The following is a 27,494-nucleotide window of genomic DNA, read 5'->3' as shown; positions in this document are numbered from 1 at the left end:
CCATTTAAGATTGACCGTCGCATCAACCCGGTTACCTACCGTCTGGTTCTCCCTCCGTCCATGCGTGTCCACCCGGTGTTCCACGTGTCCCACCTCCGTCCGTACTTGTGTGGTTCTTCTCCCGCCCCGGCTCCTCCTGCGCCGCGTATGGTTGGTGGGGGTCCGGTTTACACTGTGCGACGTCTTTTGGACGTCCGTCGGGTTAGGGGGCGGGACCAGTTTCTGGTGGATTGGGAGGGTTATGGGCCTGAAGAGCGGTCTTGGGTCCCCAGGGCGCGCATCCTGGATCGTTCCCTGATCACCTCCTTTTATCGCGACAGGGCTGTGGCCCTGGGCCCGCGGGGACTCGGGCCCAGAGGGGGGGTTCTGTCAGGGTTCGACCCAGGCACGTGACTCCTGCTGCCACTAGGCGGAGCCCGCGAGCTGTAACCAGGGGCAATCAAGCCCGATAGGTTGCACCTGTTCTACAGCCTATTTAAGACAAGCGACTTCAGCAACTCATTGCTGAAGTTGTTTGTTGTTCTATGCACACACAGCCCAAGCCAGTTTTCTCTCGTGTCCGGACTACCTCTCGTTTCTCCAGTTCTCCTGTTTCTACCCTGAGTGTTCTCAGGTTGTTTTTTGTTTCCTTCTGTCTTTTCCCTCTTTGTTCTTTGTTGGTTTGTTCTCCAGTGTTCTGGTTAACAGACTGGCAGGTACCAGGTAGAAGCTATTGGTCTTGTTACCATAGCTTCCTCTTTTGTTTCTTATTTTTTCCCTTCCCCTCTGACACGTCGAGTTTGCCTCCGTGTACTTTTCGTTTTTTCCCATTTTTCTTTTTTGGACGCGTTGTATTTCTTTCCGCGTGTTTTTTGTTTGTTTTACTTACCTGGTCTTTACACACGTCGAGCTTCTCCGTGTTGTCTTTCTGTTGTTTCCCTCTGGGGTTTTTGTTTTCATTATTTCCCGCATTCGCGGAGGTTTCATTTGGCTGTTTTTTGCCGTTTGTTTTATCGGGTCGCGTTTGAGTTCTCACCACGTTTAAACCAACGCGTTACCGCCGAGAGCGGCGGCGAGGCGTAACACTGAGCGCGTCCGCAGTTCCTCTGGTCGCCACCAGAGGGCTTGCCTGTGGTTCATTGCATTGCATTGCACCACAGGGCAATACAAACATGTCGCCACTCTTTGGTCGGTTCTCGAGGCACCTCTGGGGGCACCGCGAACCTCCACGCAGGATCTCTGTCCATACCAATCCTCTCTCGCGCTCCTTGAGGCATCACCGGTTTGCCCCCTGACGTCTCCATCTCCTCCTCTTCCTCAGAAACGCCCAGGCTCTGTGACATCGCCTTCCCCGAGGTGATGTAGGGCGAGGAGACCATACTGCTCGCCTCTGAGGTGGAACGAGCGACGTCCTCACACCGATGCCCCTTCTCTGACCTCACGGTCACCTCCGAGCACACAAAGGCGGAAGGTCTAGCTGCCTCGTCGCCCTCGCTGTCGTACTCAGGGGGGGTTCCTCTTCACCGTAATACTCGGTGAAGACAGAGTAAACGGATGGAGTGGGGTTGACGTCCTCACCCTCGCCTTAACTGTAGCACTCCATGGGGGCGGAGCCTACAGAGGGCGGAGGGCTGACTTCCTCCTCAGTTACGGAAGGAGCGGAGTGTTCCGACGGAGCGGAGCCCTCCATCTCTTCCTCCGAGCCCTCAGAGGGAGGGGGACTTTCCTCCTCTCCGGACTCCTCGTTCCTGCGTTTGCCTTTCTTCTTCCCCTTCTTGGCCCGAGAAACGTATCCTGGCATTGTTGGCTGGTCTTTATGTAACGGTGGGAGGAGGTAGGCATGACGAGCGTGTAATATTGACACACAAACGTTTATTCTTCAACACAACAAATAAAGTACAGCGCGGGTAGCGCAGGCACATGAAACACTCACACGGCACGAGCTTCAGACAGAGACGAGTACGGGACACTGCGCAAATGCACATTAAATAGACCAACTACACGATCCCCAGTGATCACGAGACGAGGCACAGGTGAGACGGACGAATATACCCACGAACGACCCAACCCACGGAAATACAAACATGGACATAACCAGACGCAGACGACATAAACACACGCCCAAAAGGAGGGGTCCGGAACTGTCCCGTAACAATTATAGCATTAAGTATGTGCACCTGTAAAATTCTGTAAAATCATTGGAGCAATGTTGATAAGGCACAAACCTTAGACACATTTGGCCTTTATCCAGTATATTAAGATCATGTGGCATTTAATTGTGGCTCATTGCCATGTGAAATGTGACCCATGTCTTTAATTAGATGCCCCACATAATACAATAAATAAATTCCTTATTATGAATAATTGTCACTTATTGTCACGATGAATTTATTTTTCCTATTCATTTTCTAAACAATCATTGAATAGGACATTTACTTTTGACAAATTCCTATATTTACAAATCTGAACTAAAATTCAAACATCCTATTTGTACACATAAACATCATGAATAACATAGCTACACTTTATTATGTCTCAACAGTTGCAACTTCACCAACTGGATGAGGACTACATTTCCCAGAATGCTCCTGCAACAGTCACATCACCAGCCACGTTCATGTGCTGTAGTTCACCATTTTATCCACATCTGTTTTTAAGTGGTTGCCTGAAATGTTCCCCTCTTGCATCTTATTGCGTCTGACAAGAACAGAAAGTAAACTGTGGTACAAATATACTGCAATGCTTCTTATTTACCTCTGAACAAGACTAGTGTTCATACTGCTACCCACTTAAGTGTGCTAAAGATGTTTATCTGTATGTTCTAAATCATTACTGGAGCAAAATACTGTGGACAGGTGAGACAGAAGTTTAATCTTTTTTTAATACACCAATCAGCCATAACATTTAAACCACTGGATTGTGTTGGTCACAGAACAGCTCTGAACAAGATCTCTAAAGGTATCCTGTGGTATCTGATACCTTGAAAAACACCATGAAAAAGTGCACCTGGTCTACCACAATGTTTAGGTTAATGTCTTTTGTCAAAATACCATCGTTGTGAATGCCAGGAGTCAAGGATTCATAACCACATTAGCCAGACCATCACACTAACTCAACCAGCATGTCTTTCCCCCCATGGTGCATTGTGGTGCCATTATTAGCCCCAAATAAGCAAGGCACACACACCTGACCATCCACATGATATAAATGACAACATGATTCTTCCTCTATTGCTCCATGGGCAGTTCTGATTCTCACTTGCCCACTGTAGATCCTTTTAGTGGCCTCATACGCAACAAGCTGTGATGAACTATGTGTTCTGAAACCTTTCTATTGTAGCCAACATTAAGGTTTGCAGCAATTTGTGCAACAGTAGTTCTTCTGTGGGATTGGATCAGGTAAGTTTTTATCCCTGCAAGCTCCATAGTGCTGTGTGTGTCTATGGCTGGTTCACTGGTTGTCCTCCCTTTACAAAGAAAGGCATAATTAAGCTATAAGCTATTCTTTTAATAATCTAAATAAGTTAAACATTCTATTTGTAAAAATAATTCACTGTTTATATATATTTATCAGTATTTGCATACGGAAAGTAGCTTTGATGTTACTTTGATGTTAAGAAAAGACCAATGTTGGCAGGTTCACGCCTTACAAGAACTGGGCAGTCGAATTCCTTACACAACACATGTGAGGTGGAGCGCGTGACGCGTGTGATTTCCCGTTAAAGACTTCCTTTCCTCAATGTGTACGAATGAAACCAGCTAAATCGCGTCTTTCTTGGGCTTTTGTTTTTTAAAATGAACGTTTGGCGCCTCTAAGATCCCGAATACGCGTATGGTGGATTCCACTGAACACAGGTAAAAAAAATCAAACATTTTTTCTGTCACGTAAACCCAACGGAAACTAGATCGATATCTGGAGGTCTGTGGAGGTGGCGAGGTGCGATTGTTAAAAGTGGAAAACGTCTGACATTTAATATTACTGTTCGTGGTTAGTTATAAGGTTAACACAAAATACTGATCGCATGTTTGTGTCTGATGGGTGTGTGCTTCAAGTTTAAGAGGTTTGATATAGTAATGCACTTTTTTGCCTGTGGAATGTAAGTTGAGGCTGAAAAAGGAAGTCAAATCAGTGTTCAAGTATAATTATCAAAACTTTTTACTTTAGTGTGTAAATAAACAGCGTGCTCGTCTTGGCCATCAAAACTCTTGACTTTAGTGTGTAAATTAATAATCTTGAGTAATCGTGAAACATAAGCATGTAAATGTTCGATACAGGCGGTTATGATAAGTTGTGTTTTCTCCTAACTTGTGTGCTGTACTTTCTCTTCAGCCTGCCCAGCGCTGTGGGCGGGGCGTGATGGAGTGACAACCCGGACGAGCCAACCACGCCTGCTAGGATGGACTCGAGTCAGAACAGGGGCGAGAGGAAACAGTGCCTGCCATGTCTTTTACTTCTGCTGGTAGGAAGTGACATAATCAGCAAATGCCAGTAGCTTGTGAGGTTATCAGCAGAGTTAACTTGCATTATTCAAATATTTGAAATTTTAATTGCGAAGCTGTCTTCTTCCTACACCCCCCCCCCCCCCCCCACAGACTATTTTAAGTCAAACAGACACTATACCAGAGGGGACGTGGAGGGTACATAATAACAGCAGCCAATCAGCATGCTTAGAAAACGAGTACGAAAATGACGACGGTGTCTGCTGTGACAAGTGTCCACCAGGTATGGAACATTTAAACAAGACGAGTCTGTGTGTTTTATTATGTGTAGAGGAAATGAGAGTAGTGCCTGTGATGTGTGAGCACTGATGAGCACTCCAGATGAGACAAGCTCCAGAAACAGAAGGCTTGTAATGAAAAAGAATGTAAGAAGAATGTCTTGTTTTAAAACTCTGGCCGCCATATTGTACCTCACCCCCTGTTTCTCTTTAAGGATTTAAACTGACGAAGAAATGTGCAGGAGTGAGTCTGAGGTCCCAGTGTGAGAAGTGCAGCAACGGAACTTTTCAAGACAAGACAAACTACTTTGAAAACTGCTTTAGATGCAGCAAATGCAAAACTAAAAGTAATGACATCTTGATTTGTGCTTTTCCTTACAGCAATGCACTCTGACTTTGTTAGTGGCCCTTTACTGTAAAGCAAACCATTTAATTCCCATTACATTTTCCCACCATATTTTTTATCTGGGCGTGTATTCTTTGTTCACAGACTCGTATGAGATCGCTGCGTGTACACACTTGAAAGACGTGGAGTGTGTTTGTAAAGATGGATATTACAAAAAAGAGATCAATCGTGATACGTGGTCGTGTGCTGCCTGCAAAAAGTGTGGAGACGGAGAGAGGAAGGGCAAAGAGTGTAAGTCTGCTTTTGTGGACTCGGTTTCTATTTTTCTTTTTCCTTCCTTTCTCTCATCCTCTCTTCCTGTATGTGCTTCTCGTTTTGTTTCTCTTCAAAAGACTGACTCAGCGCACACCATCATAAAGGTCTGATCCGCTCCCAGCAGCGGTCCTGGGTGTGTTTGTAACGTTGTGCCATTTGCAGTGTTGCCATAGTTACTTTGAAACAGTAATCCGACTACTGACTACTTCTTTAAAAAGTAACTCAGTTAAGTTACTGACTACTTGCTTTTAAAAGTAACTAAGTTAGATTACTTTTAGTTACTTTCAGCAGAGGCTGATCCCCCGCCCCTATACTTAGTAACTTAGTTACTTAGTAACCGGCATCACTGGCCATTTGATGGATGTTCTGTTGTATATAAGAATTACGCTGTTGTGTTGTGGTCAGGTGGTGGGAAGCAGGACACAGAGTGTCTGTGCAAAGATCTGCACTACCGCGTCAACAGCAAGACCTGCGCTTTCTGCACAAAGTGAGTAACCCTGAGTGATCAGCCTTCATCCACCTTCATCCTCGTCATAATGTAGTTCGGCTCAAACTCATGATCAAACCCGTTTAAGGCTTCAGGTCCTGCTGAATATTCACATAATGTGCCAGCTCATTCAATTGGCACCAAGCAGAGCAACATTTGTATTATGTGAATGTGGTAAATAAATCGAGAATGTCTGACGCTGTACAGTCTGTTCACCATTGTTGTCCAATGAACAGATTCTTACATGCCCACCTGAACCTGCAATCAAATGCCACTTCATTGCGTTTCACTGGCGTACAGTTACAGACTGTCGTCTTTTCTGATGTCACGCAGTTTCTGTCTCTTCCTCATTTATTAGTGACCATAGAACCACTTGTTTTTTGGGAACGGGATAATTTTCAACACAGTGTCACCAACATGGTGTCGCTCTAGTGTGAGAGCTTGTTGGGCTAAACACTCACACAACCACATATAAAATATAAAAATATTTTTATTTTCAAATGTAAACGGAAGCGATCACACCAGTCATAAAATACTGCCGCTGCTGACAGGGGCGGCCAGCAGGGGGCCTCAGTGTCGTCACAGCTATGATTAATGGCACAGTTGCACTGGTACAGTAATGTAAAGTGCTATCACTGTTTCTAACAGAAACCTGCAGAAGCATATGTGTCTTTTTTATGATGTGTTCTAGTAAAAAAAGACCCAAATAATGATTTTAAAAATGATATTTAAAATGAGTGGTGATGCTGAAATGTCCCGTCTTCCCATAGCTGCAGTTCGCAATGTGCTCACCTGTGTCAAGTTTCCACCAAGACCTCCATCAGTCCCACCACGCCCACAATAGGTCTGACACTACACACTTCACTCCCTCTCACTCTCCTTACTCAAGTTCTTTGTGTGTATATGGTGATTCTAATCTTGTTTTTAACATGTAGAGTACGAGTTGGATAAAGTAACAGAAATATTGCCAGTTATTGCGGTTCATGAGTGTAAAGCCCTAAAAGCAGTGTCATTCACACCAGCAGTGATGAACAATTAATGGAACTTCTGTAAGCAGCTGCTAACATGCCTCATTTTCGTCTTGTTATTTTCCATTTTCAGTTACTGCACCCCACAAATTGTTCATCCTGGCTTTAGTCGTATCGATGGCTTTGACTTTGGCAGTCATTGGGTATGAAGTCGTCAGAAAGTTGAGAAAGAGGAGAACGGCACAAACCTCGAGCAGCTCTTCACAGCCACCCGACCCAGAGACGAGCATAGCAGACCCGGTACACATCAACGCATTTGAGATGTCATAGCAGAATCTCTTCCACAGTGTAGAGTGATACTGAGGTGTGTGTGTGTGTGTGTGTGTGTTCCTCTTGTTTATTGCCCAGACTCTGACGTACCCAGACCCGTCATTTGAAGTGGATGACAGCCCTCTGTTAAAATGCCCCTGTGTGACGACTGTGCAGGACCCGGTGCTACCAGACTGTGTCCCCAGAGAGATTAAACGTATGTGTGTCTGTCTGTGTGTATCTGTGTGTATCTCAGTGTTGGTGGGTGTTGCCATTGTGGTTAACAGTATTTAGAGGTAACTACATCCTTCTCTGTTTCTAGGTCATGACTTCATCTATTTCGTGCTGGACGTGGTACCGATCAGCCGCTTCAAAGAACTGGCCCGTCGCCTGAACGTCTCCGAGCAGGACATCGAGAGGGCGGAGCGGGACAACCGGGCCTTCATCGACGCCCAGTACCAGATGCTGAAGGTGTGGAGTGACGGGGGCCACGGGGGCGGCAGTAGCGTCCTGGCCCAGTCCCTCGTCCACGAGTGTGTCAGCACACTAAAGGACATGAATCTCAACAGCTCTGCGGAGAGCATTGAGCAGAAGTACTGCGCTGAGGTCCAGACGTTCACTGCGCGGGCCAGCACAGATACACAGACCTGCACCTGAGCACATGGGTGTTCTTCACACGCGTAGATGAGAGGGCATTATATGATTTAGCTGACTGTCGGATCGCTTTCACACTGATACAGTAAAGTCTCTTCAGCTACATCGGCCTCTATGGAACTGTTACGCATTTTCTCCAGACCTGAATATGTGACGTGAATGTCCGTGTCGTTCATTCACAACTTTGGTTTGGATCTGTGTGTATTGGCCTCAATTCTGTACTGATGACATTCCTGAGATGTCGATCCCTGTGCCAGATGCCGCCCCCCCCCCAAGAGGCTTTGCGGCGGTATCTCAGGGCGTGGGTGTTTTTTTACATTTTTTTATCCTGCCTCATTGGCCAAACTTCCTGTATTGAAGTCTGCGTTTGTTTGGCTGTTGTCAGTCGTCACGGTCACGGTTGTTGTTCGTACACTTCAGTATTTGGTTTGGTTGCTTTCACTTCATTCTTCATTTGGACTCTGTCCAAGTGGAGTGGGTCATTTCCTGTTGTTTAGATGTTCAACACCTGTGCCATATTTAACTTAATCATTCACAAAATCAGCAGTCATAGTTGCTTGGCATTTTTTTCCCCCATATACACTATAATTATGCGTTAGTGAACTTAAACTACTCTAGTTTAAGAGCTGATTTTCATGTAATGTTTGCACTTTTATATACATGTATATGTACACTATATTGCCAAAAGTATTCGTTCACCCACCCAATGGTCCATTTTGATAAATAATTGGTTATTTATTTATATAACCGGCTGGGAGGAATATAAAATGGAATTAAGATTCTCCTTCAACTTTCAGCCATTACAGAAACCCTAATATATCTCACTTAACTGGTTTTGGCAACCTCAACAACACATTTTGTTACTGTTGTTATTTTGTATATATGTAATGTTTATATACTGTATACACTATATTGCCAAAAGTATTGGCTAACCCATCCAAATTATCGGAGTACTATCACTTCCATGGCCACAGGTGTATAAAATTAAGCCCCTAAGACTGTTTTTACAAAGATCTGTGAAATAATGGGTCGCTCTAAGGAGCTCAGTGAGTTCCAGCGTGGAACTGTGACAGGATGTCACCTGTGCAACAAATACAGTCATGAAATGACCTCTTCTAAATATTCCACAGTCAACTCTCAGTTGTAATGTAAGAAAATGGAAGCAGACCAGTGGAGACACGTTCTCTGGAGTGATGAATCACACTTCTCCATCTGGCAATCTGATGGGTGAGTCTGGGTTTGGCGGTTGCCAGGAGAACGGTACTTGTCTGACTGCATTGTGCCAAGTATAAAGTTTGGTGGAGGGGGATTATGGTGTGGGGTTGTTTTTCAGGAGCTGGGCTTGGCCTCTTAGTTCCAGTGAAAGGAACTCTGAATGCTTCAGCATACCAAGACATTTTGGACAATTCCATGCTCCCAACTTTGTGGGAACAGTTTGCAGCTGGCCCCTTCCTCTTCCAACATGACTGTGCACCAGTGCACAAAGCAAGGTCCATAAAGACATGGATGGCAGAGTCTGGTGTGAGTGAACTTGACTGGCCTGCACAGAGTCCTGACCTCAAGCCGATAGAACACCTTTGGGATGAATTAGAGCGGAGACTGAGAGCCAGGCCTTCTCGTCCAACCTCAGTATGTGACCTCACAAATGCGCTTCTGGAAGAATGGTCAAAAATCCCCATAAACAAACTGAAAACTAAGAAAAAACTTTCCCAGGAGAGTTGAAACTGTTCTAGCTGCAAAGGGTGGACCAACGCCATATTGAACCCTATGGTTTAGGGATGGGATGTCACTTAAGCTCTTATGTGAGTCAAGGAAGGTGAGCCAATACTTTTGGCAATATAGTGTATGTACATTATGTCCCATTCATGTTGGAGGTTCGTTAGCATCAGAGCCGGAGTGGCTAATCGGGAGATTCGGGAGGATTCCCGATGGGCCGGCTCATGTCAATCTCTAGTTTGGGCCGATTGGGATGGAAAAATAATTTTGGGCCGGATTTGCGCATGAAACTCCCGGGCTGAAAAAGTGGCCCACTCCGGCCCTGGTTAGCATTAATGCTGAAATCACAGACACTAGTTTTAAACCAGTTCTGTGGTCATCTGAGAGGCTTGTAGAGCCAGGATACACCCCGAGTCTCATTTAATCTTGGACTCATTATCATATGTATGGGAAGATGATTGAACAATGTTGGTGCTATTAATTTCCCTTTAAATTTTATTTTTATACTTTTATAAAAACAAATAAACATTTGGTTTATTATGATGGGAGTGACTTTGTGTGTGCAATTGACATTAAAGACATTAAATAAATTCTATCAAAAATCCAATAATGGCTAATGAGGTTTTGGATAAAATATTACATGACTAAGCAACCATTTTGTTTAGTCAGCTTTAACTTCAAAGCCTTCAGAAAAAAGTGGTAAAAAGCTGGTGAAAGGTTTTTTTTTGTAACTAATAATGTAACACTTGTGACATGCACTTAATAATGGAACATCAGTGTTTCTCAGTGTGTCTTGCTGGAGGAGAGTCCTACCCCGGCCTGCTTGCATAGCAACGTGTCACTCACCGAGCAGGAGTGGCGACCCCTGCTGGCCAAACACATCATCCACGTGAGCCAGACCAGTGAAGCTATCGTGACGGCTTGTGTCTGAACTGCAATTAAGATGTGTGTGATCTGCAGATTTCTGTGCGTGCGCAAGTGTGTGGAACGGCTTGTGTCTGAACTGCAATTAAGATGTGTGTGATGTGCAGATTTCTGTGCGTGCGCAAGTGTGTGGACCGTGTCTGTATGGCTACTGGATCTGGCATGCTGTCTTTCCGCATTCTGGTTATTCCCCATTAATACTGTACTTCTTGTTTACTGTCCATTAATAACTCTCTTTCACACTTCTGTATCTCGGACATGTTCCTCATCGGCCTGCTCTGTTCTGACACCCTGCACATAACATTCTGTTTTTCTGCATTTCAGTTTGCTCTAGCTTTAGAAGTTTCTTTCTCTAGAGTCTTTCACAGTGACTTTAAGTAGCTTCACCTGATCTAATGATTATGAACACCCCCCCCCCCCCCCCCCCACACACACACACACACACACACTTAAATTCCTGTGTGTGTCTGTCAATCATTGTGACCCAATCAAACAAACCCCCTCCAGGACACACACCTTACCTGTAAGAAAGAATCCAGCTGCTCTGGATAGACCAGTTACTGTAGAGAAGGTTGGGGAAGAATGAGAGAGTAACAAAGAGAGAGTGAGAGAGGGAGTGATCGACAGGTTGGTTAGAGAGGCAGGAAGCCATAACAGGCAGAAGAGTCCTACACCAAAGATGTCTGTCTGAAGACCATGGAGGCAGCTAACCCCAGGTAACCCACCCTGCCAGTGTTGATATGGGCATGTAGAGACCGGTGGAGCAATTGGTCAGGACGCCAGACTAGTTTTGTTTCTGTTTATGTAACAGAAGACTTCATCGATTTTAAATAACAAAAATATAGAAATACACTGAAAACAGTAGCTGTTGTAACATTTTAATACTCCTGTGTGTTCGGTCATTTGTGTGTTTGTATGTGTGTGTGTGTGTGCATGCCGGACACTGATTACACATGTCTCCATATTTTGTCTGGAAGAAGCCATTAGATGGTTTAGTGGAGGCTCTGTTTTGATAGGGAGACACTGTTTTGTTACTTGTGAGTTTTCTTCTGCCGAAGCTTGTGTGGCAAGTGGCTGAATCATGCTTTTATTTTGTGCATTTTTACATGTAGGTGCGTGTGAATTGCTTCATGCTTTCACACCGTGAACTGTGTTTCGTACTTCTGGGAGTTTGCAGCATTATTTTTGCCATTATCATTTTTACATTGTACTTTTTATGCAAGAGAAAATTGTTACTGTATTGGAATTCTCGTCGTTATTTGTATTGGAAAATCATTGTTCGTATGGGAAACACCTACGTACAGGCTGCTTCATTACATTCATCTAACCTCTGCGCGACGTTTATAGATGTTTGTCAAACCCATTCAGTAGTGATCTGTTTCTAACCCAGATGTTACGTGATGGCAGGACAGTGGAGGTTCTTGCTGGTGTGTCTCAGCAGGTCAAACCTGGACCTGGTGGATGGATGAGGCAGACCTGCCCTCACACAAACATCTCATGGCCACACTCATTCGTTTGCTGTAATAATGTTGTTGTTCGTGTGTAAATTGGCTTTAAACTTGATTTGAAGAAGGATATTTTGGGTTGCATATTGATTACTGACACACACTGATGTTAAACAAAACAAACAACAAAGATCATAGTTTATAGATTTATGCAAAGCTTTACACTATTATTTAATGGGTATTTCACATTAATTTGATAGTATAAATGTATTTATATGTATTGGTTATCTGGCATAGATAACAATTTAAACTTATTGATTTCTATAAGCACTGATTTGGCACTTGTATTTGGATTTGTTCTCGGTTTGTCATTGGCTAGCTGGCTTAGTGGTTCAGAAACATTGGTTTGTTATTGGCTAGCTGGCTTAGTGGTTCAGAAACATTGGTTTGTTATTGGCTAGCTGGCTTAGTGGTTCAGAAACATTGGTTTGTCATTGGCTAGCTGGCTTAGTGGTTCATAAACATTGGTTTGTTGGTATTAGTACAGGTTGTAGTGCATGTTTGTTTGTTATATAACAATTGGTCTAGTCTATACAATGTTTATGGTATCTTGGTGGTTATAAACGTTACCTATTTTCTCACACTGAACATTCTTCTTTGTTGACTACTCAGGCTGCACCAACATTATCCACCTGCTCAGGTTCATTGTGGTGGAGGCTGATGTTCTAACCAGGTTTACTGTTTCTCCCAGTTGCTGTATAAACACTAAATGAGTCATTGCTTTAATTGGACACTAAACCAGCCAGTGTGTATGTTTTTAGATTACTAGTTCATTAATCTTCACCTAAACATGTCCATTTTAGTAGTAACTGATTAGAACAGTCTCATATACCAATAATCTAATGAAAATGTTTTAAAGTCAAAGTAAAATTTATATAGCTCTTTTACAACACGTTGTCACGAAGCAGCTTTAACAAGCGCATGGGTCCAGGGAACCTTGAATTATTCTGGAGTTTTTGTTTTGGTTCATTTTTGTGATTAGTCCAGAAATTGGGGAAACGGCAGGGGGGGGGGGGGGTTTCCTGATCTCACTCGTGACTGTCAGTACTCTGGCACAGTGCCACCTAGATGAAACCACCCAGGATACACAGATGACTGAATTCCATCGTACATAACGAATAAACAAACAATAAATAATGATTAATTCAATAAAGAAAAATTATTTAAAAAATGCTGAAAATAAGTAAACCACATGGGTCAGGTATTATAGGAAATCTATAAATGAATCTACGTACAGTATGTGAATGTGTCTGTTTACCTTGATGAATCCTCTAACCTTTAAGTTGTAGAAATGTCACTTCTTCTCTCCTGTGAATAGGGTTAGTGCATGGCTGGGTTGGTGGTTTGTGGTCTGTTAGGCTGGTACCTTAGAGCTGGTCAATTTGAACAGTTGTTGTGTTTGCTGATTATGTCGTCATTGTCCCAAAGTTCCTCTGAAACACCTGATGTAGTCAACGTCCCCTTCCCAAAACCATCTAACCCAGTAGGTCAATGGTAGCAATCCTGACGTTTTAGAGAACTGATAATGGTTCTTTAAAGGACACAGAAGGTCATTCCCTCTTACTCTATTTCAGTTGTTTACTCCTTATACAAGTTTAAATCAACACCACGAATCAGAATAATAACATTTCAGAATTTCTCGACTGGAAACTCCATGTATAAAGTCTCATGGAAGACAAAGCTCCGTCCTGGCTCCAAGATGGTGGAACGATCTTCCATTAGCTGCTAGGACTGCAGAGTCTATTGCTATCTTCAAGCGTAGACTGAAGACTCACCTGTTTGTTGAGTTCTTACCAGAGCACTAACTCAGCTCATACCACTTGCCGTTGTTCTTAAATTGTATGTCTGTCTATGGTTATTTGTGCTCTGGATAAGAGCGTCTGTTAAATGCCGTAAATGTAAATGTAAATGTAATTTTTAAAAGACAGAACACATTTTAAATGGATATTAACTGTAGCAATGATAACCAACAACGTTAACACCTACTGAAATGAGCTTTAATGACTCAGCATAATTAGTATGTGGTGTATGGTGTGATTTATGTGTCAAGTAATCAATACAATTGCAGAAACCAGTTAGGGAACATCTTCAAGGCAGGTCCTGCGTAGTAGTACAGTAATGATCACACACACACACACACACGCACAAAGTGTGCTGTCAAGGCCAAGTAGTAAAGCTAATCCCAACATGTTTTCCTCTAACCTGCAGCCACTCGACGTCAATCCTCTTAAAAGCTTCACGCGTGGACTCGAGAGGAAGTGATGTCACAACCCCCAGATAAAGTTAATGCGAGTGACCAGGGGATGGATGTAGAACTCGAACACCAGAAGGAGGTAGAAAAAGAAAGTGATTCCGATGGGAATTTAACACACGCGACAGTACCACTAAATTCCCACAAGAGGGCAGCAAACAAACAAAAATACCACACTCTTGGGAATCAGGTAATATCGATCGCTTGCAGTGTGTTGTCTATAAATGTTTCTTTTACCGATGTTTAGCGACTTTAGCGTTATTTGGCATTGCTTTATAGAACATAATTCACAGCTTAATGCATGGGCATAAGACGACTTAAATGGTTTAATAGACCATGTTGTGGTCTGGTAATGACTGAATGTGAAATTACTGGTGTAATTTATAAAATACATAAATATATAAAATATATGTAATTCGGACATTCTTAGAAGAAGAAGCAAAGGCATCCTGTCGGCTACTCTACTGTCAGTAAAGGGACGAATGCAAACACTAAAACCAGAGGAACTGTGATGCCTGCAACGTTCACTCAGGGATACTCTGAAAAGATGGAGGTACTTCACTGTTTAATTTAAGGTCATAAGGTATACACGTTTTCTGTCTCAGACATACATTATGACTTTATTTTTCATTCAATAATTCTATGTTCCAAGAATCAAATCCTGAGCTTTTTCAGTGAGATCCGCTATGAGTATGTGAGCGGTATAGAGGGAAGATCAGAGCTAACAATCCTTACAAATACACTTTAATTTTTATCAAATGTGGTTCACATTCTTCTTGGTGGCATTAACGTGGCCCCTTTCCCCAACCAAGGAGAGATCTGGTACTGGGGGCCTGGACCCCATGGAGGTCCTGAAACACACTCTGGAAACGTTTCCCGTGCCTGTGGAGCTCAGCTGGGACTGGGCGGAGGGCGGCAGAGCTAAAGCCCTGGAGCACAGCTGGACAGACATAGTGCACGGTGCCGAGGTGTGTGTGGACTTACACAGCAGCTCAGAGAGGAGGAGAGACCGAGGGCTAGGCGACTGAATGTTAGAGGACTGAGGATTAAGGGACACACACATTCGAGAGAGAGAGAGAGAGAGAGAGAGAGAGAGAGAGAGAGAGAGAGAGAGAGAGAGAGAGAGAGAGAGAGAGAGAGAGAGAGAGAGAGAGAGAGAGAGAGAGAGAGAGAGAGAGAGAGAGAGAGAGAGAGAGAGAGAGGGCTGTACCCTGTGGAGCAGCTTGGGAAGAGATGGAGAGAGAGCATGATGAGAAGAAAACGCATGTTTAGAAGGATATGATGACAAGCACCAAGAGTGAATGTCGTAGTTTACTGCAAATGAGTGAAGTTTAAAGCCAAAACATGTCATAGTTCATTATAAAAATTCAACAATGATAAATGCAATTATATTATTAACAATGATAAATAACACACATATATTTTTCCTGTTTAGTTAATGCCAAAGATCCAAAGGCACCAACAGGAGGCGCTGTGGGAGTTCATCCATACTGAGCTCATTTACATCAACAAACTCACCATCGTCAAAGACGTAAGGTGTCACCGTCAACGTGCAAAAACTGCTCTGTCTGCAGTTGTGAATGGCCATTTTACCCTTACGGAGCAGCCAGAACACAATGTGTACAGATAATTGTCACCTAGCTCCTTTAGACTCCTTTTGACTCCTTTTGGCTAATTTATATTGAAGAGTTCTACAGTTTGTCATCTGTTCTCCAACCTCTTCTGGTTGGGCAGAGCTGAACTGTGTCAGGTGGGCCTGGCCAGCCCGGACAGGGACTAATCGTGACCTCTCATCTTCCACAGCTCGTGATGGCAGCACTGGAATATGTTCACCAGTGGGGATTCCTCCACGAGGTCTGTCCCCTTCATCGGCTCACATTTACATTTACGGCATTTAGCAGACGTTCTTATCCAGCGCGACTTACAAAGTGCTCACACTCCCCCGCGCTGCCCTGGGCAGCTAGTGGTGTGGTGTGCTGGGATGTGTCCAGGACAGTTGCGGGGTACAGGGCGTACGGGACAGTGCCCGCTGCACTCATCACCGAGCCTGAGGCTTTCCGTTTCTAGTGTGCCTCTTTCCGTTCAGTTTAATCTGAATATTCAGTAGTTCGCTGAGCACGTACCAGAACTGTTGCAGTGGAAACGCAGACAAATAATGTTACTGCTGACAAGATGGAAAATGCAGCATTCTGAGCTTGTCGTTTGGGTGTGTAGGAGGGGGTGAGCGGACCAGTAACAGACCAGCATGCACCGGGGGCTTCCACAGAATCTTTTCTTTCTTTTGTACTCTCAGGTTTCCTCAGACCAGCTATTCTCGAACCTGCCCTCCATCCTGGATGCCCACAGGCTCTTCTGGCAGGAGGTGCTTTTTCCCGTCCTGCAGGACACCCGGCAGACTGGACAACCTTTTGACCCTCTGAAACTTGATCCAGGGTGTCTGCAGGTACCGGACGATGCCAGGAGCCCTCTGTGTCTCCGTGGGTCGGCCTCTGTGGGTCGGACTCTCACCACTGTCCATGTTTCCCCTCCCAGTTCAGTGAACGCTTCTCTGCGTACCTGGACTACTGTTGGGAAGAGGAGAAGAACGTTGAGTTCACTCGCAGACAGCAGGAAACAAACCCACATTTCCAGATCTTCGTCATGGTATAGCAATAAAAACCTGCTGAGTACAAATGCATTTCCAACTGTTAATGTGTAACAGGTGTTATAGTGTCATTCAAGGATTTTGCATATGAAAAATAAATTATATCATACTGACATTTGTTCTAGTTCTTTCCAAATCATTTAGATTAGATTTATTTATGTATCTACTCTCTGATATACTCCCTTGGTGAGTTGGTTAGTTTGTTTGTTGTAAGACCTAAAGCTGTATCGTGTGTATCATTTATAACATGTATGTATCACGAGCAATTTAGCACGTGTGACTCACGTTTTGGAGACAAACAAGATAAAAAAAAAACCCACAGCTTTTATATTTCCATTCTTTGTTCCCTCACCCAGTGGGTAGAGACTCACCCACAATGTAGACGAATGCGATTGGGTGACATGCAGGCCAAACCCCACCAGAGGATCACAAAGTACCCCCTGCTGTTGAAGGCCATTCTGAAGACCACCCAGGACCCACCCACACAGCATGCTCTCCACCGTATGGTGAGGTTCGGTCACAACCACCCCCACCCCCCTCCCTGGCTGTCTGGAATAGCTATCGCAGCTGATTCGGGGTACGTGATACATGAGTGGTCTCGCCCTCCTTTAGCTGGACAGTGTCACTCAGTTTCTGGACAGCATCAATGACTACCTGCAGTTCAAGGATGACGAGATGGACCTGTTTGAGCTTTCACAGAGAATAGAGGGATATGAACTTCAGGGCATGGGTGAAGAAATCGATAAGGTAAGGACCCGTAATCACGGTCGCTTGTGTGAGGCCACCGTCGCTTGCTTGGAAGGCTCAGCCGTGTGTTTGTGGTGTCCCAGCACGTACAGGAGTTCTGCCACTTCGACCTGACCTGCCCGGTCCGGGGGGCGGGGCCAAAGGACATCCGTAAACTGCTGCTGGACGACCTCATGAAGGTCAGGGGCAGGAAGGACAACAAGGTGAGTGGCAGATGAAGGCACAGCCTGGTTATTCTACTGCCCCGCCTGGGGCAGTAGAGCTTCAGCTACACCCGGCTAACTCAGAGGGTTTGCTTTATTTAGAGGGTTTGCTTTATTTAGAGGGCTTGTTTTATTTAGAGGGTTTGCTTTTCCCCCTGATATCAGCTGGAGGTGAATGTCCTGCTTTTTACCGACGTGCTCCTGCTGACCAAAGCTCAGAAGAAAACGGAGAAGCAGAAGGTGGTGCTGCCCCCTCTGGCCCTGGAGAGAATACACTGCGCTGAGCTCAAAGACGGCTGTGAGTTTCACCAACACTATGAGCACCAATTCTGTTCTTCACCGGTGATAAGGCAGACTTGACAGTCTGGTTCTAGGAAGGTGTTTTCATCCACCACACCCAGGCCGTGTTCCACACGTTCACCCACATGTCTTCCAGTATAAGCACCTCTGGGACAAGCAATTCAGGTTCAGGCAGCAAACTCAAGCTGAATTCAGCGCTAGATGTTGTAGTATATTTCCACACTTCACATCATTCGACTTTTAATGAAAGAGAAAATGGACTCAACTGGGAAATTCCAGTAACTTTATTGGCTTTCATATCAAAATTAGTCTATATCCTTCATTTAAAGCGGTTACACCATTTTGAACCTATTCAAACTACATTTACACATCAGGACTCTTCTGTTCTGTCCAGATTCATCACTGCTTGATTCCACTGTGAAATGTGATGTATTTCTCCACGATTTGTATGTGTCTGCAGAATAGAAATAATGACTGTAAAACCCTCGGGAACCTTGTTGTAAAATTTTAACCGTAGAGATGCAAATTATTGGCATTAGAGGAAAGTGTTTGCCTCAAAAAATCTATTGTATCGCAGGATCAAACGACTTGAAACCTTTGTTGTGGTTCTTTTCAATCCACAATCCCGAGACGTGACTCTGACACATTGTGAGTCAGAGCCTACAGTCACCCAGACTGTGTCCTCTGCTCTGAAGTAGCATGTGCATCAGTCAGTCAGTTCATTTTAATTCTAGATTGATTCACTGCTTTGTTGCTGGGCTTCATGCTGAGCTGTGAACGATTTTGATAAGCAGTACAGTCAGCAATAACTCTTATTAAAACATGATGTTGAGGTTAACAAAATGCAACTATCCAGAAATTAGAATTAGGGCACACTACAGGAAGTGGAATCAGTTGTGTGTGAAAACAAATAAGTAAAAAAAAAAAAAAAGAGAGAGAGAGAGAGAGAGAGAGAAATGCTGTCCGTGGGAGTGTGTGGCTCTGTAGCTTCAGTTGAATCAGCCTGGCTGGTTAGATGTGAAGATATGAAGACACTCTGACTCTCTGCATTATCTCTCTGTTTCACTTAACTCTTCCCATGAGAGGAAAATGTGATTGTAATATGAATTTTAAATTTTGAATGTTTACATTTATTTTCACTGATTTCACAGCAGTAGTATGCACTGTTCTTTGAAGTGTAGATCTGATGTTTGATTAGATTGCATCCCTGAAAATCTCTCTCTCTCTCTCTCTCTCTCTCTCTCTCTCTGTCTCTCTCTCTCTCTCTCATTCACGTCAGACTCTTTTGTCTTGGTGGAGATGAGTGATTTAGGTTGTCCTGTCAGTGTTTACAGTGTGTGTGCCCCGAGTCCAGAGCGATGTACAGTGTGGATCTCCACCATAAACCAAGCCCAGGTAAACCACGCTCATCACGTACACATGCACACACTCAGAATGTAGACCGAACTGAGCAAATCACAATGACTGAACCCAGCTTGGTTTGGGGTAGAATGCTTCATGTTTGTGTTTATGGGTTCCCTTTTGAGTCTTGGTCCTCCCGAGGTTTCTTCCTAATCCCCACCATCATAGGGAGTTTTTCCTCGCCACTGTCGCCTTTGGCTTGCTCATTAGGGATCTGGACCCATACGATTGAAAAGCTGCTTTGTGACAACGTGTGTTGTGAAAAGCGCTATATAAATAAATTTGAATTTGAATGTTTGTGCGGCTAGGGTGCAGAATTAGTTTAAAACTGATGTAAAGGAGAAAGCCTGGGGCTAAACGTGTTGATGGGCTATTGTACAACTGAATTATTCATATTTTACTGTAGTAAATCTCACTGACATGGCATTACATTAGCTTATAAGATTGTGAGTCTTCTGGATTTTAAGATCTTTAAGAGTTCCGTTCATTTTAGGCTGTTAAATGTGTGTGAATGGTTTTGTGAGGCGGTACCTTTACTAGTGTTGTTGATTTATAGAAAGATTTGGAGTCGTTAAGGAAGAAGGATATAATACAATCAAATGAGCCCAGTGATCTGGTGGAGTTAGAGGAGGCAGAAACATCTCTTACCCCGACTACTGAAGACACAAAGCAACAACCAGAGGGCCCATTAGAGGATGAAAACACTTTCTCTCAGGTTAAAGCTGGTCTACCTGTTCCAGGTAACGTGTCAGAGACTAAAGATGTTCCACAAGTACAGAATGAGAAGCGTACTGAAGCAGCACAAATGAATCATTTTGGCAGTCAAATGCAAAACAGAGACAGAAAGCTCAACGATAAAGCCACACAAAGCGAGGAGAGATCCACTGGTCTCATACATGAACGACGGGTAACGTGGAAACACAGGGCACTGTCCCCCATGAACTCTGATGATATTTCACAAAGAGACTTACCACAGTCAAATGGTCCCCACCCGTTGTTAGAAGGTACTGGTCCAAGCCAACCACCATGTAATGGTGGTGAAGAACATGAAGTGCTCACAAATTCGGGGAGATTTGCCAGGAAAATAAAGTCACCAAAGATTCGTCGGAAGCGTCCTGTAAATTCTCAGTCCTCCGCCCCACCCAGGGACCCCAGGACAACGACAGGAGAGACAGAATTGTCAGTATCTGTAACCAACAGCAATTCCTTCTCAAACTCTGATTCTGACAGCAACCAGAGTCCCTCCAACGTCTCCTCGAAACCCGCAGATTCCCACCTGGTGCTCAAGTTGGGATCCATAAAGCATAACAGTGGTGTGTTGTGGAACGCTCCTCACGAGAACTTATCACCAGAGCCACAGGACCTCTCTGGGCCCGAGCCGACCAAGGAAACACCACGACAGAATTCCCTGAAAGAACCCAAGATTAAAAGCCAGAGGAGTTCTTCCATACCCCAGGTCATCTACACAGGTGCCCACAGTTTTCCAGAACCTTCTCCCTCACCTCCACCCGGACTTGACCCGCAGCAATACCCCTCACCGCTCCAGGACCTTCTGGCACGGGCCAAGGAGCGAGAGAGGGGCCGTGGTGTGTTGAGAAGAGACGGGAGGCCTGTGGGGAGGAGTGTTTCGTCCGTCTCGGCCATCACCTACGGCCCCACCACACCCTCACCGTTACCCGCTGAGGGAGAGCTAGGGGTGAAGGCCCAGAAGACAGCGGCGTCTGGACCTCGGCTGAATCTTTCCCCCTACACACTGAAGGGGAGCAGCATGCAGGATGATGAGAAGGATGAGAGACACAGGTGAGTGCAAGTGGCCCCAGAACCTCTGAGCTCAGCTCAGTCTCCGTCAGAATCTGTGAACATATTTAGGCCTCCACTGAACAGGCAAGACTTTTTTGGGGATTCTTCTATCTAATTATGTTTTCACATTACATGTTTTACATGCTTAGTTTTTTTCCCCTGATTATTTCCCACTCAAAATGACACATGGAAATATTACTAAAAACTGTAGTTGTCAGTCAAGGCAGAATTGTTTGTTCCATTACAAAGAAATGACTATAAAATGAGAGATTGCAGTTCGTCCTTTATCTGTGTTGTCTTGCTCTTACTCTGCTGTCCTGCCCACATGCCGTTCGCTTTAGTGCTTTTTCTGCTCACGTAGTGCGTTGCACCCAGTGTACACTCCACAACTCTGCAGGGGGATCGTGCATTCACTTAAACACACTTTATATTTGTGAATAAGCAGTAATTAGGGTGAGTGGTTAAAGATGACACCCCAGTCAGTGCCATCACGGGTCTGCTATTTCCTCCTTCTGCAGGGTTGGCCCGGGCACTCCGGCCGGTGCGAGTGTGGACTGGGCAGGGTGGTGCTTTGATGACGATGAAGTGCTGAGAATTTTGGGCCCTGACGGTGGAAGCCTGGCTTGGGTCAACAAGGCCCTTAAAGATGAACACAAGGAGCCATCCAGGCAGGAGGAGAATGAGTACAGTGAAGTGTGACGCCCTCGGGGTGTCACGTCGCTGTGTGCATCTGACGGGAGCCTGCAGTATGCTGGGGGGCCTGCAGCTAGATCTTCTGCTAGGGCAGAGGTCAGAGGGCAGAGGGCAGTAATGCCCCTGTCATTCTGACACTGGACGGTCATCAGCAGTGGTCTTTATGAACCGTTGTGCAGACATGGGTGGAGTAGCCAAAAATGGTACAGGCAACAGTATCGTGACATTTAAGTAATGATTATTCAAATAGTAGTCAATTAAAATGACGACGGGTCAAAGTAAGAAATTATCTGTTAGAAAATCAAGTTACTTAATCGCATACTGGGCACCATCGTGTGTTCACTACTTCTGTCGATCATGTTGGTTTCAATCGACTCTTCTCCAGGTGTCTGGCTGAAGTGAAGCAGTGTAATTCATCTTCAGAAACGTCACTGCCCCCCCAGACCTGACAGCACTTGACATTGTGCCGAAATGTACAAAATTAAAATGATTTTTAAATATAACGGGAAGAATGTAGTTGAATGTAAAGGCATGTAAGCATGTAAAGTATCTCTTTTAAATCCCTCTTAAAGAGACAATTTGGTTATAATGTTTCTTTGTTTATGCTGTAAAAGCATAAACAGTACAGTAATGTACTCAAGCACAAACATTACAGCAAGCCTATTTAAACATATAAAATCTGCATTGTTTTATCAGTATGGAATTTGGTGGATTTTTTAACATCCCAAAATGAAACTTTTTATATTGTATATATTGTACATGAAATACTCTAAATTAAACCAGATTAAGGATTTATATGTGTGTTTTATTTGTATACATTTTGGCAAAATCACAGAACAATTACAGATAAATTCAAAATCACAGAAAAAAAAATCACAGAACAATTACAGATAAATTCAAAATCACAGAAAAAAAAATCACAGAACAATTACAGATAAATTCAAAATCACAGAAAAAAAAATCAGAACAATTACAGATAAATTCAAAATCACAGAAAATAATTGTGTAGTTTTGTTTTAGTATCATGGCTTTACAAGAATTATTTACAAGGTTCATGCTACAATTCCTTCAACATACGTGCACACACACACACACACACACACACACACACACACACACACTCTCTCTCTCTCTCTCTCTCTCACGGGCAAGTAATGCACAGACATTGTTACATATGGCTGAATCACTGCAGAAGTTACACCTCCTCTTGTCCCTGACCTCCATGGGGGGCCGAACTCTGGCCTTTAGCGCCGCTCTTCTTTCTGTCTCTCCTCTCTCGTTCGATGGCAGCTTGGTGGACGATCGTCTCCATAGCTGGATACTGCATGATCATTCTTCTCTGGAGAGGGGACAGAAGCAACGATGAGAGAGAAGGTCCATACAGCACCTGCGTTACTCATCCCCGTGTGATTGTTTCACGTCTGATCCAGTATGTACCACCACGAGGTTAAAATGCATAGTTCAAATCAGCATCTAACGTGTGAGGTTTTTGGAACTTACTCTGCGATGGTTTTTGTACATCTGGAACAGAATCAGGAGTACAAGCAGGAAGAGGAAGCCCAGTCCCAACACCACGGCCGCCTTCTGCCCATCTACAGGCGTCTTCTCTCCAGCCAAGCTGCCTGCAGAATCACGTACCGCACATGCTCAGTTCTGTTCTAATACAGATCTATAATGTCTTTTCATTTATATTGGTACGTGCAAAAAAAAAATACAAATTTTAAACGAATATTTAATTGTCATTTAGAAACAAACTCCTGGAACATTTGAAGCAGGTTTACTCACTCATTATTTGCATGTGGAAAGTGATGTTTCCCAGAAGCCTCTGCTGCTCATAGTAGCGACACACCAGTTCCCCCAGGTCCTTCATCTCAGCGAACGTGGCCGTCAGGCTGTTTAACTCTGTCTTCCTGACAGACGAGAGGGTCTGCGTGGCATTTCCATCGTACTTCGAGCTGAGCCATTCATAGTGTGTGACCTGACTGGCATTACTGAGCTCACAGACGAACTTCACACCGTCACTCTGGGACACCTGCACAGCTGCAGGACGAAGAGTCACTTAGCAACAATGTCAGATGAACCTCCATCACACGTGCACGCTTAGATCACTCATCCTCATCATGGGGGATATTTCTGATGTTAACAGTGGCCATTAGTAATGGGAGCTGTAGCTGACGCTACCCTACGGCAGGTGTGTGATGTAACCGTGATGTAGTGGAGTGGGCCTGCTCACCTCGGGCAGTCACCAGCTCGATATCCCTCTCCACAGTCACCCTCCTGTTGCTGCCCCCTTCTACCTGCCCCGAGCACCTGTACGTGCCCTCCTCGTCCTCCTGCACGCTGTCGATGTGGGCCGACCAGTCGCGCTGCACGCTGCCGTCCACGAGCCCACGGCCAGACGCGCTACGGATAGTGGGCACGTGCGAGGCGGGCGAACCGGCTCGATCGGACACCTTCTTCCAGGAGACGCTGTTCGCGAAGAGCCCATCGGAGAAGACGCAGGGCAACGTGACGGAAGAGCCCACCTCCCCGTACACGGCCACGTGACGTTCCTTAGGGAGCACGACTCCTGCAAGGCAGAGAGGGAAGGAGAACTTCATCCATGAGTTACCTCAAAGGAGCTGAGCTATTCTGGAAATGTTTCGTAATGACCCCAGAAGCGACGTGAGGCGGTGGGGTACCTCTGACGTGCAGCTGTGCACACGCTTCTCCCCGCGTCTCCTCGTATTGGACGAGGCAGCACCAGTTTCCCGCCTCGCTCTGAGACGCCTGATAGATTGTGTGTGTCTGCGAGGTAGCGGCAGGTCTCACAGTCGCACCGGCGAGACGCCACCTCACCGCAACGCGCTTTAGAGGCTTGGGAGTGACGTCACACGTCATTTGCACCTTCTGACCCTCGGTCACTTCGGCAGGATTGAAGGTCACTGTAGAGGAGTACAGGCATGCTAGTAAAGACCTACGGATCCCCACCTTCAGATTGTCTGAGCTCATCGTGGTCAGAGCGTGCGTGAGATGAAGCGTTCGCTACCTTTGATGACTCGAAGCACGACCCGCACAAGGTCACGTTTGCTCCCCTCCACCACACAATGGTACATTCCAGCGTCCTCCTCCCTGACCCCGTTGATGTGAAGACTGTAATCCCCCTGTCCAAAGTTGGGCAGGGGACAGTGGACGTGTGCGGCGAGCCCCACGGGCCGGAACTCCAGTCCGCTCTTGTCTCTCCGCCACACCGTCTTCTCAACCCTGCTGGAACGAGAGCGCGTAAGGTGAGATGATCTCCATGTGCACGGCCTGCGTACACCAGCGCTTCACGTGAAACGTACACATGTCTGGAGAGCGGCTGAGGTGGGCCGTACCCTTTCACCATCCTCCTCCAGGACACGGCGGAGGAGAAGGCGTTGGAGGAGAGCACGGTGCAGGGCAGCACCGCATCTGAGCCAATCGCCACAACAACTTCTTCCATCTCACACCGGCCACCTGCAGAACACACACAACACTGAACACACCGAACACCTACATCACACACTCTGTACTCCTCTCTGAGAGAAAGAGCCGTGCTAAAACCTACAGACTGTGAAGAGGTTCACCAAACGCACACTTGCAACAGTGCTCAGATATTAAGCACGACATACTGAGAATTAGACTTACTTGGAACAGCCAGAACTGTTAGAAGTAAAATCAGAACTTTCATGTTAGATTACACAAAGTTTTTCTACAGTGGTTTCCTGACACTTAGTGATCTGAACTTCCTTTGTTGGCGTTCTGACTCTTGCTGTCTCTCAGCTAAAACGCTGTAAACGTCCGTCTTGTCTGCTGCAGTCTGAGAGCTCTGGGTTAGAGCGAAGTATGTATATTGTGTAGTGGGTGGGGGGGACGTGTCTCACTGTAGGTGATTCCTCCTCCTATGTCACATGACTTCAAGACAGCAGCATACATAAATTGTTCAATTGTGGTCTGACTGACGCACAACGGAAAATGCAAAAGAGGAGAGAGAGAGAGAGAGAGAAAGAGAGAGAGGGAGAAAACGAGGTAAACAAGTGCAGGTCTACTGGCCCACGGATTCTCCTGTTTCTCTTTCTCTTCTGCTCTCTGCATCTGAAGAATTTTGAAATTTGAAAGTATGTCATGATGTGGAAAAACAAAATGGAAAAATTGTGGTTACAATTAAAAACTCATTTTATTGACCTCATTCTCTTGTGAGCAGTGCATGTCCTGGTTATTGAACACGCAACACATTCACATTCATTCAGGCATGCTGAATCAAATAAACAACAAAGTAATGCAAATGCAATAACCTTATTACAGTGAAACTACTGAACACCTGTTTACGTTTTATTTACCGACGCGGAAGGGCTCGTTTACGGACAGTCTGTGTTCCAGTGCGTGCGTGAGTTCTGATTTGGTAGGCATTCTGACACTGGAACTTGATTGGCTGTAGTTCACAGATGTAAAACAAATGGGTGAAGAAGACGTCAGCGCGCTGTAGCATCCAGCGTTTCCCAGCAGGCACGGGCCCTTGAGCAGAGGCTGAGAGCGTGAGGATCACGGGGGCATGTTGTGATGGAGAAAGACACCGGTGCGGAGGTTGACTCAGTCTCCCTCCCTTTTCTCTCTCTGACTTGTTTGTTGTTCTAGCGTTCTCATCCTGACGAGGTGAAAGAGGAATGCTTCATCTACTAGTCACACCTCAACCACACAAGTGTTTTATAGCACCACATTGGCGTTTATGCAGAAGACGTTTCCACTGCAAACGTGGTACTGCGTGTATGAATATGGTAATGCTGCAGTGTCTTTCGAACGTTTCCATTTCTCATGCTTTATGAGTTGCTCTTGTTTAATGAACCATTTATGAACATTGCCTAATATATTAGATACAAATTTATTACATTTAGTGAGACTTTTCATGTAGTACACAGGAAAGTGTACTACACAGGTAAAAAAAAATTTTGAAAGCAGGCCATAAATCCCCATACCACACACCCATTTCCACCCCAGAACTACCCCTGTTAAAATAGTCAATAGTTATTCCAAGATGATTTACACAACAGCAGCTGTGCAGGGGGGTCCATCTGGTCAACAGACTGAGCAGGCAGAGTGAGTTCAGATCATTTATAGATGTAAATTAATTCTAATCGGAGTAAACATTCTAATCAAAGAAAAAAGAAACATTAAGACAACAAATATTCATTTTTGCTCAATATGAAATCATTTTCTAAATATTTCGAATTCTTTCAATTTTAAGTAGAATTACATCTGCTGTATTTTCTACACATTAAAAAGAAGTTCAGACATTTGAACAAGTCATGGTGTGATATCGTGCCTGAACAGTTTTATACAGTATACCTAGTACACTCAGTATACCCAGTATACTCTCAGTATACCCAGTACACTCAGTATACCCAGTATACTCCCAGTATACTCTCGGTGTCACTTTTCTTAAACATGTTTTAAACTTTGGTGGCAAAATTAGTAAGGTAGTTCCTATTAAAATACTCTGCTGAGGGAGGTGAACTTCACTTTCTCTGTTAATCAACA

The 27,494-nt window shown here is 44.8% G+C and overlaps 3 protein-coding genes across 8 annotated transcripts; 2 read left to right on the top strand and 1 right to left on the bottom strand.

Moving 5' to 3' along the window:
* The first annotated feature begins 3,653 nt into the window (after nt 1-3,653).
* On the top strand, nt 3,654-10,039 carry tnfrsf1a (tumor necrosis factor receptor superfamily, member 1a). Its single transcript, XM_076988469.1, has 10 exons — nt 3,654-3,833; nt 4,309-4,438; nt 4,572-4,701; nt 4,912-5,043; nt 5,187-5,333; nt 5,763-5,844; nt 6,615-6,688; nt 6,946-7,112; nt 7,221-7,338; nt 7,444-10,039. Exons 2-10 carry the CDS (start codon nt 4,376-4,378, stop codon nt 7,776-7,778), a joined length of 1,248 nt encoding a protein of 415 aa, XP_076844584.1. The 5' UTR covers nt 3,654-3,833; nt 4,309-4,375; the 3' UTR covers nt 7,779-10,039.
* Nucleotides 10,040-10,912: 873 nt separating this feature from the next.
* Nucleotides 10,913-22,758, top strand: plekhg6 (pleckstrin homology domain containing, family G (with RhoGef domain) member 6). Its single transcript, XM_076988508.1, has 15 exons — nt 10,913-11,131; nt 14,129-14,361; nt 14,602-14,724; nt 14,984-15,139; nt 15,607-15,702; nt 15,975-16,025; nt 16,465-16,614; nt 16,704-16,814; nt 17,172-17,321; nt 17,428-17,562; nt 17,646-17,765; nt 17,931-18,063; nt 19,345-19,460; nt 20,023-21,266; nt 21,785-22,758. The coding sequence occupies exons 2-15, from the start codon at nt 14,182-14,184 to the stop codon at nt 21,963-21,965; spliced, it is 2,946 nt and encodes a 981-aa protein (XP_076844623.1). The 5' UTR covers nt 10,913-11,131; nt 14,129-14,181; the 3' UTR covers nt 21,966-22,758.
* On the bottom strand, nt 22,744-25,898 carry lag3 (lymphocyte activating 3). Of its 6 annotated transcripts, none has more exons than XM_076988513.1 (8): nt 25,608-25,898; nt 25,283-25,455; nt 24,988-25,205; nt 24,641-24,883; nt 24,193-24,528; nt 23,745-23,999; nt 23,460-23,581; nt 22,744-23,298 (listed from the first exon to the last, which is right to left on the bottom strand). In XM_076988513.1, exons 2-8 carry the CDS (start codon nt 25,420-25,422, stop codon nt 23,155-23,157), a joined length of 1,458 nt encoding a protein of 485 aa, XP_076844628.1. In that variant the 5' UTR covers nt 25,423-25,455; nt 25,608-25,898; the 3' UTR covers nt 22,744-23,154. The 6 variants fall into 6 exon arrangements, with proteins under 6 accessions (XP_076844628.1, XP_076844629.1, XP_076844625.1 ...); XM_076988514.1 differs by having other exon boundaries at nt 25,316-25,455; nt 25,608-25,896; XM_076988510.1 differs by having other exon boundaries at nt 25,283-25,436; nt 25,608-25,896.
* Between the last annotated feature and the right edge of the window lie 1,596 nt (nt 25,899-27,494).

This window comes from Brachyhypopomus gauderio, unplaced genomic scaffold (assembly GCF_052324685.1).
Source record: "Brachyhypopomus gauderio isolate BG-103 unplaced genomic scaffold, BGAUD_0.2 sc62, whole genome shotgun sequence".
Taxonomy (NCBI): domain Eukaryota; kingdom Metazoa; phylum Chordata; class Actinopteri; order Gymnotiformes; family Hypopomidae; genus Brachyhypopomus; species Brachyhypopomus gauderio.
This window is presented reverse-complemented; position numbering and strand designations above follow the sequence as displayed.

Excerpts from the sequence above, each read along its gene's own strand:
- tnfrsf1a (XM_076988469.1), top strand. The coding sequence starts at position 4,376 with ATGGACTCGAGTCAGAACAGGGGCGAGAGGAAACAGTGCCTGCCATGT. Across the intron at positions 5,044-5,186 it reads CAGCAAATGCAAAACTAAAA|ACTCGTATGAGATCGCTGCG; the intron begins GTAATGACATCT and ends CTTTGTTCACAG. Across the intron at positions 5,845-6,614 it reads ACCTGCGCTTTCTGCACAAA|CTGCAGTTCGCAATGTGCTC; the intron begins GTGAGTAACCCT and ends GTCTTCCCATAG.
- plekhg6 (XM_076988508.1), top strand. The coding sequence starts at position 14,182 with ATGTCACAACCCCCAGATAAAGTTAATGCGAGTGACCAGGGGATGGAT. Across the intron at positions 15,703-15,974 it reads AACTCACCATCGTCAAAGAC|CTCGTGATGGCAGCACTGGA; the intron begins GTAAGGTGTCAC and ends CATCTTCCACAG. Across the intron at positions 19,461-20,022 it reads CCACCATAAACCAAGCCCAG|AAAGATTTGGAGTCGTTAAG; the intron begins GTAAACCACGCT and ends GTTGATTTATAG.
- lag3 (XM_076988510.1), bottom strand. The coding sequence starts at position 25,650 with ATGAAAGTTCTGATTTTACTTCTAACAGTTCTGGCTGTTCCAA. Across the intron at positions 25,206-25,282 it reads CAGCCGCTCTCCAGACATGT|CAGGGTTGAGAAGACGGTGT; the intron begins GTACGTTTCACG and ends CTCTCGTTCCAG. Across the intron at positions 24,000-24,192 it reads CGAGCTGGTGACTGCCCGAG|CTGTGCAGGTGTCCCAGAGT; the intron begins GTGAGCAGGCCC and ends TTCGTCCTGCAG.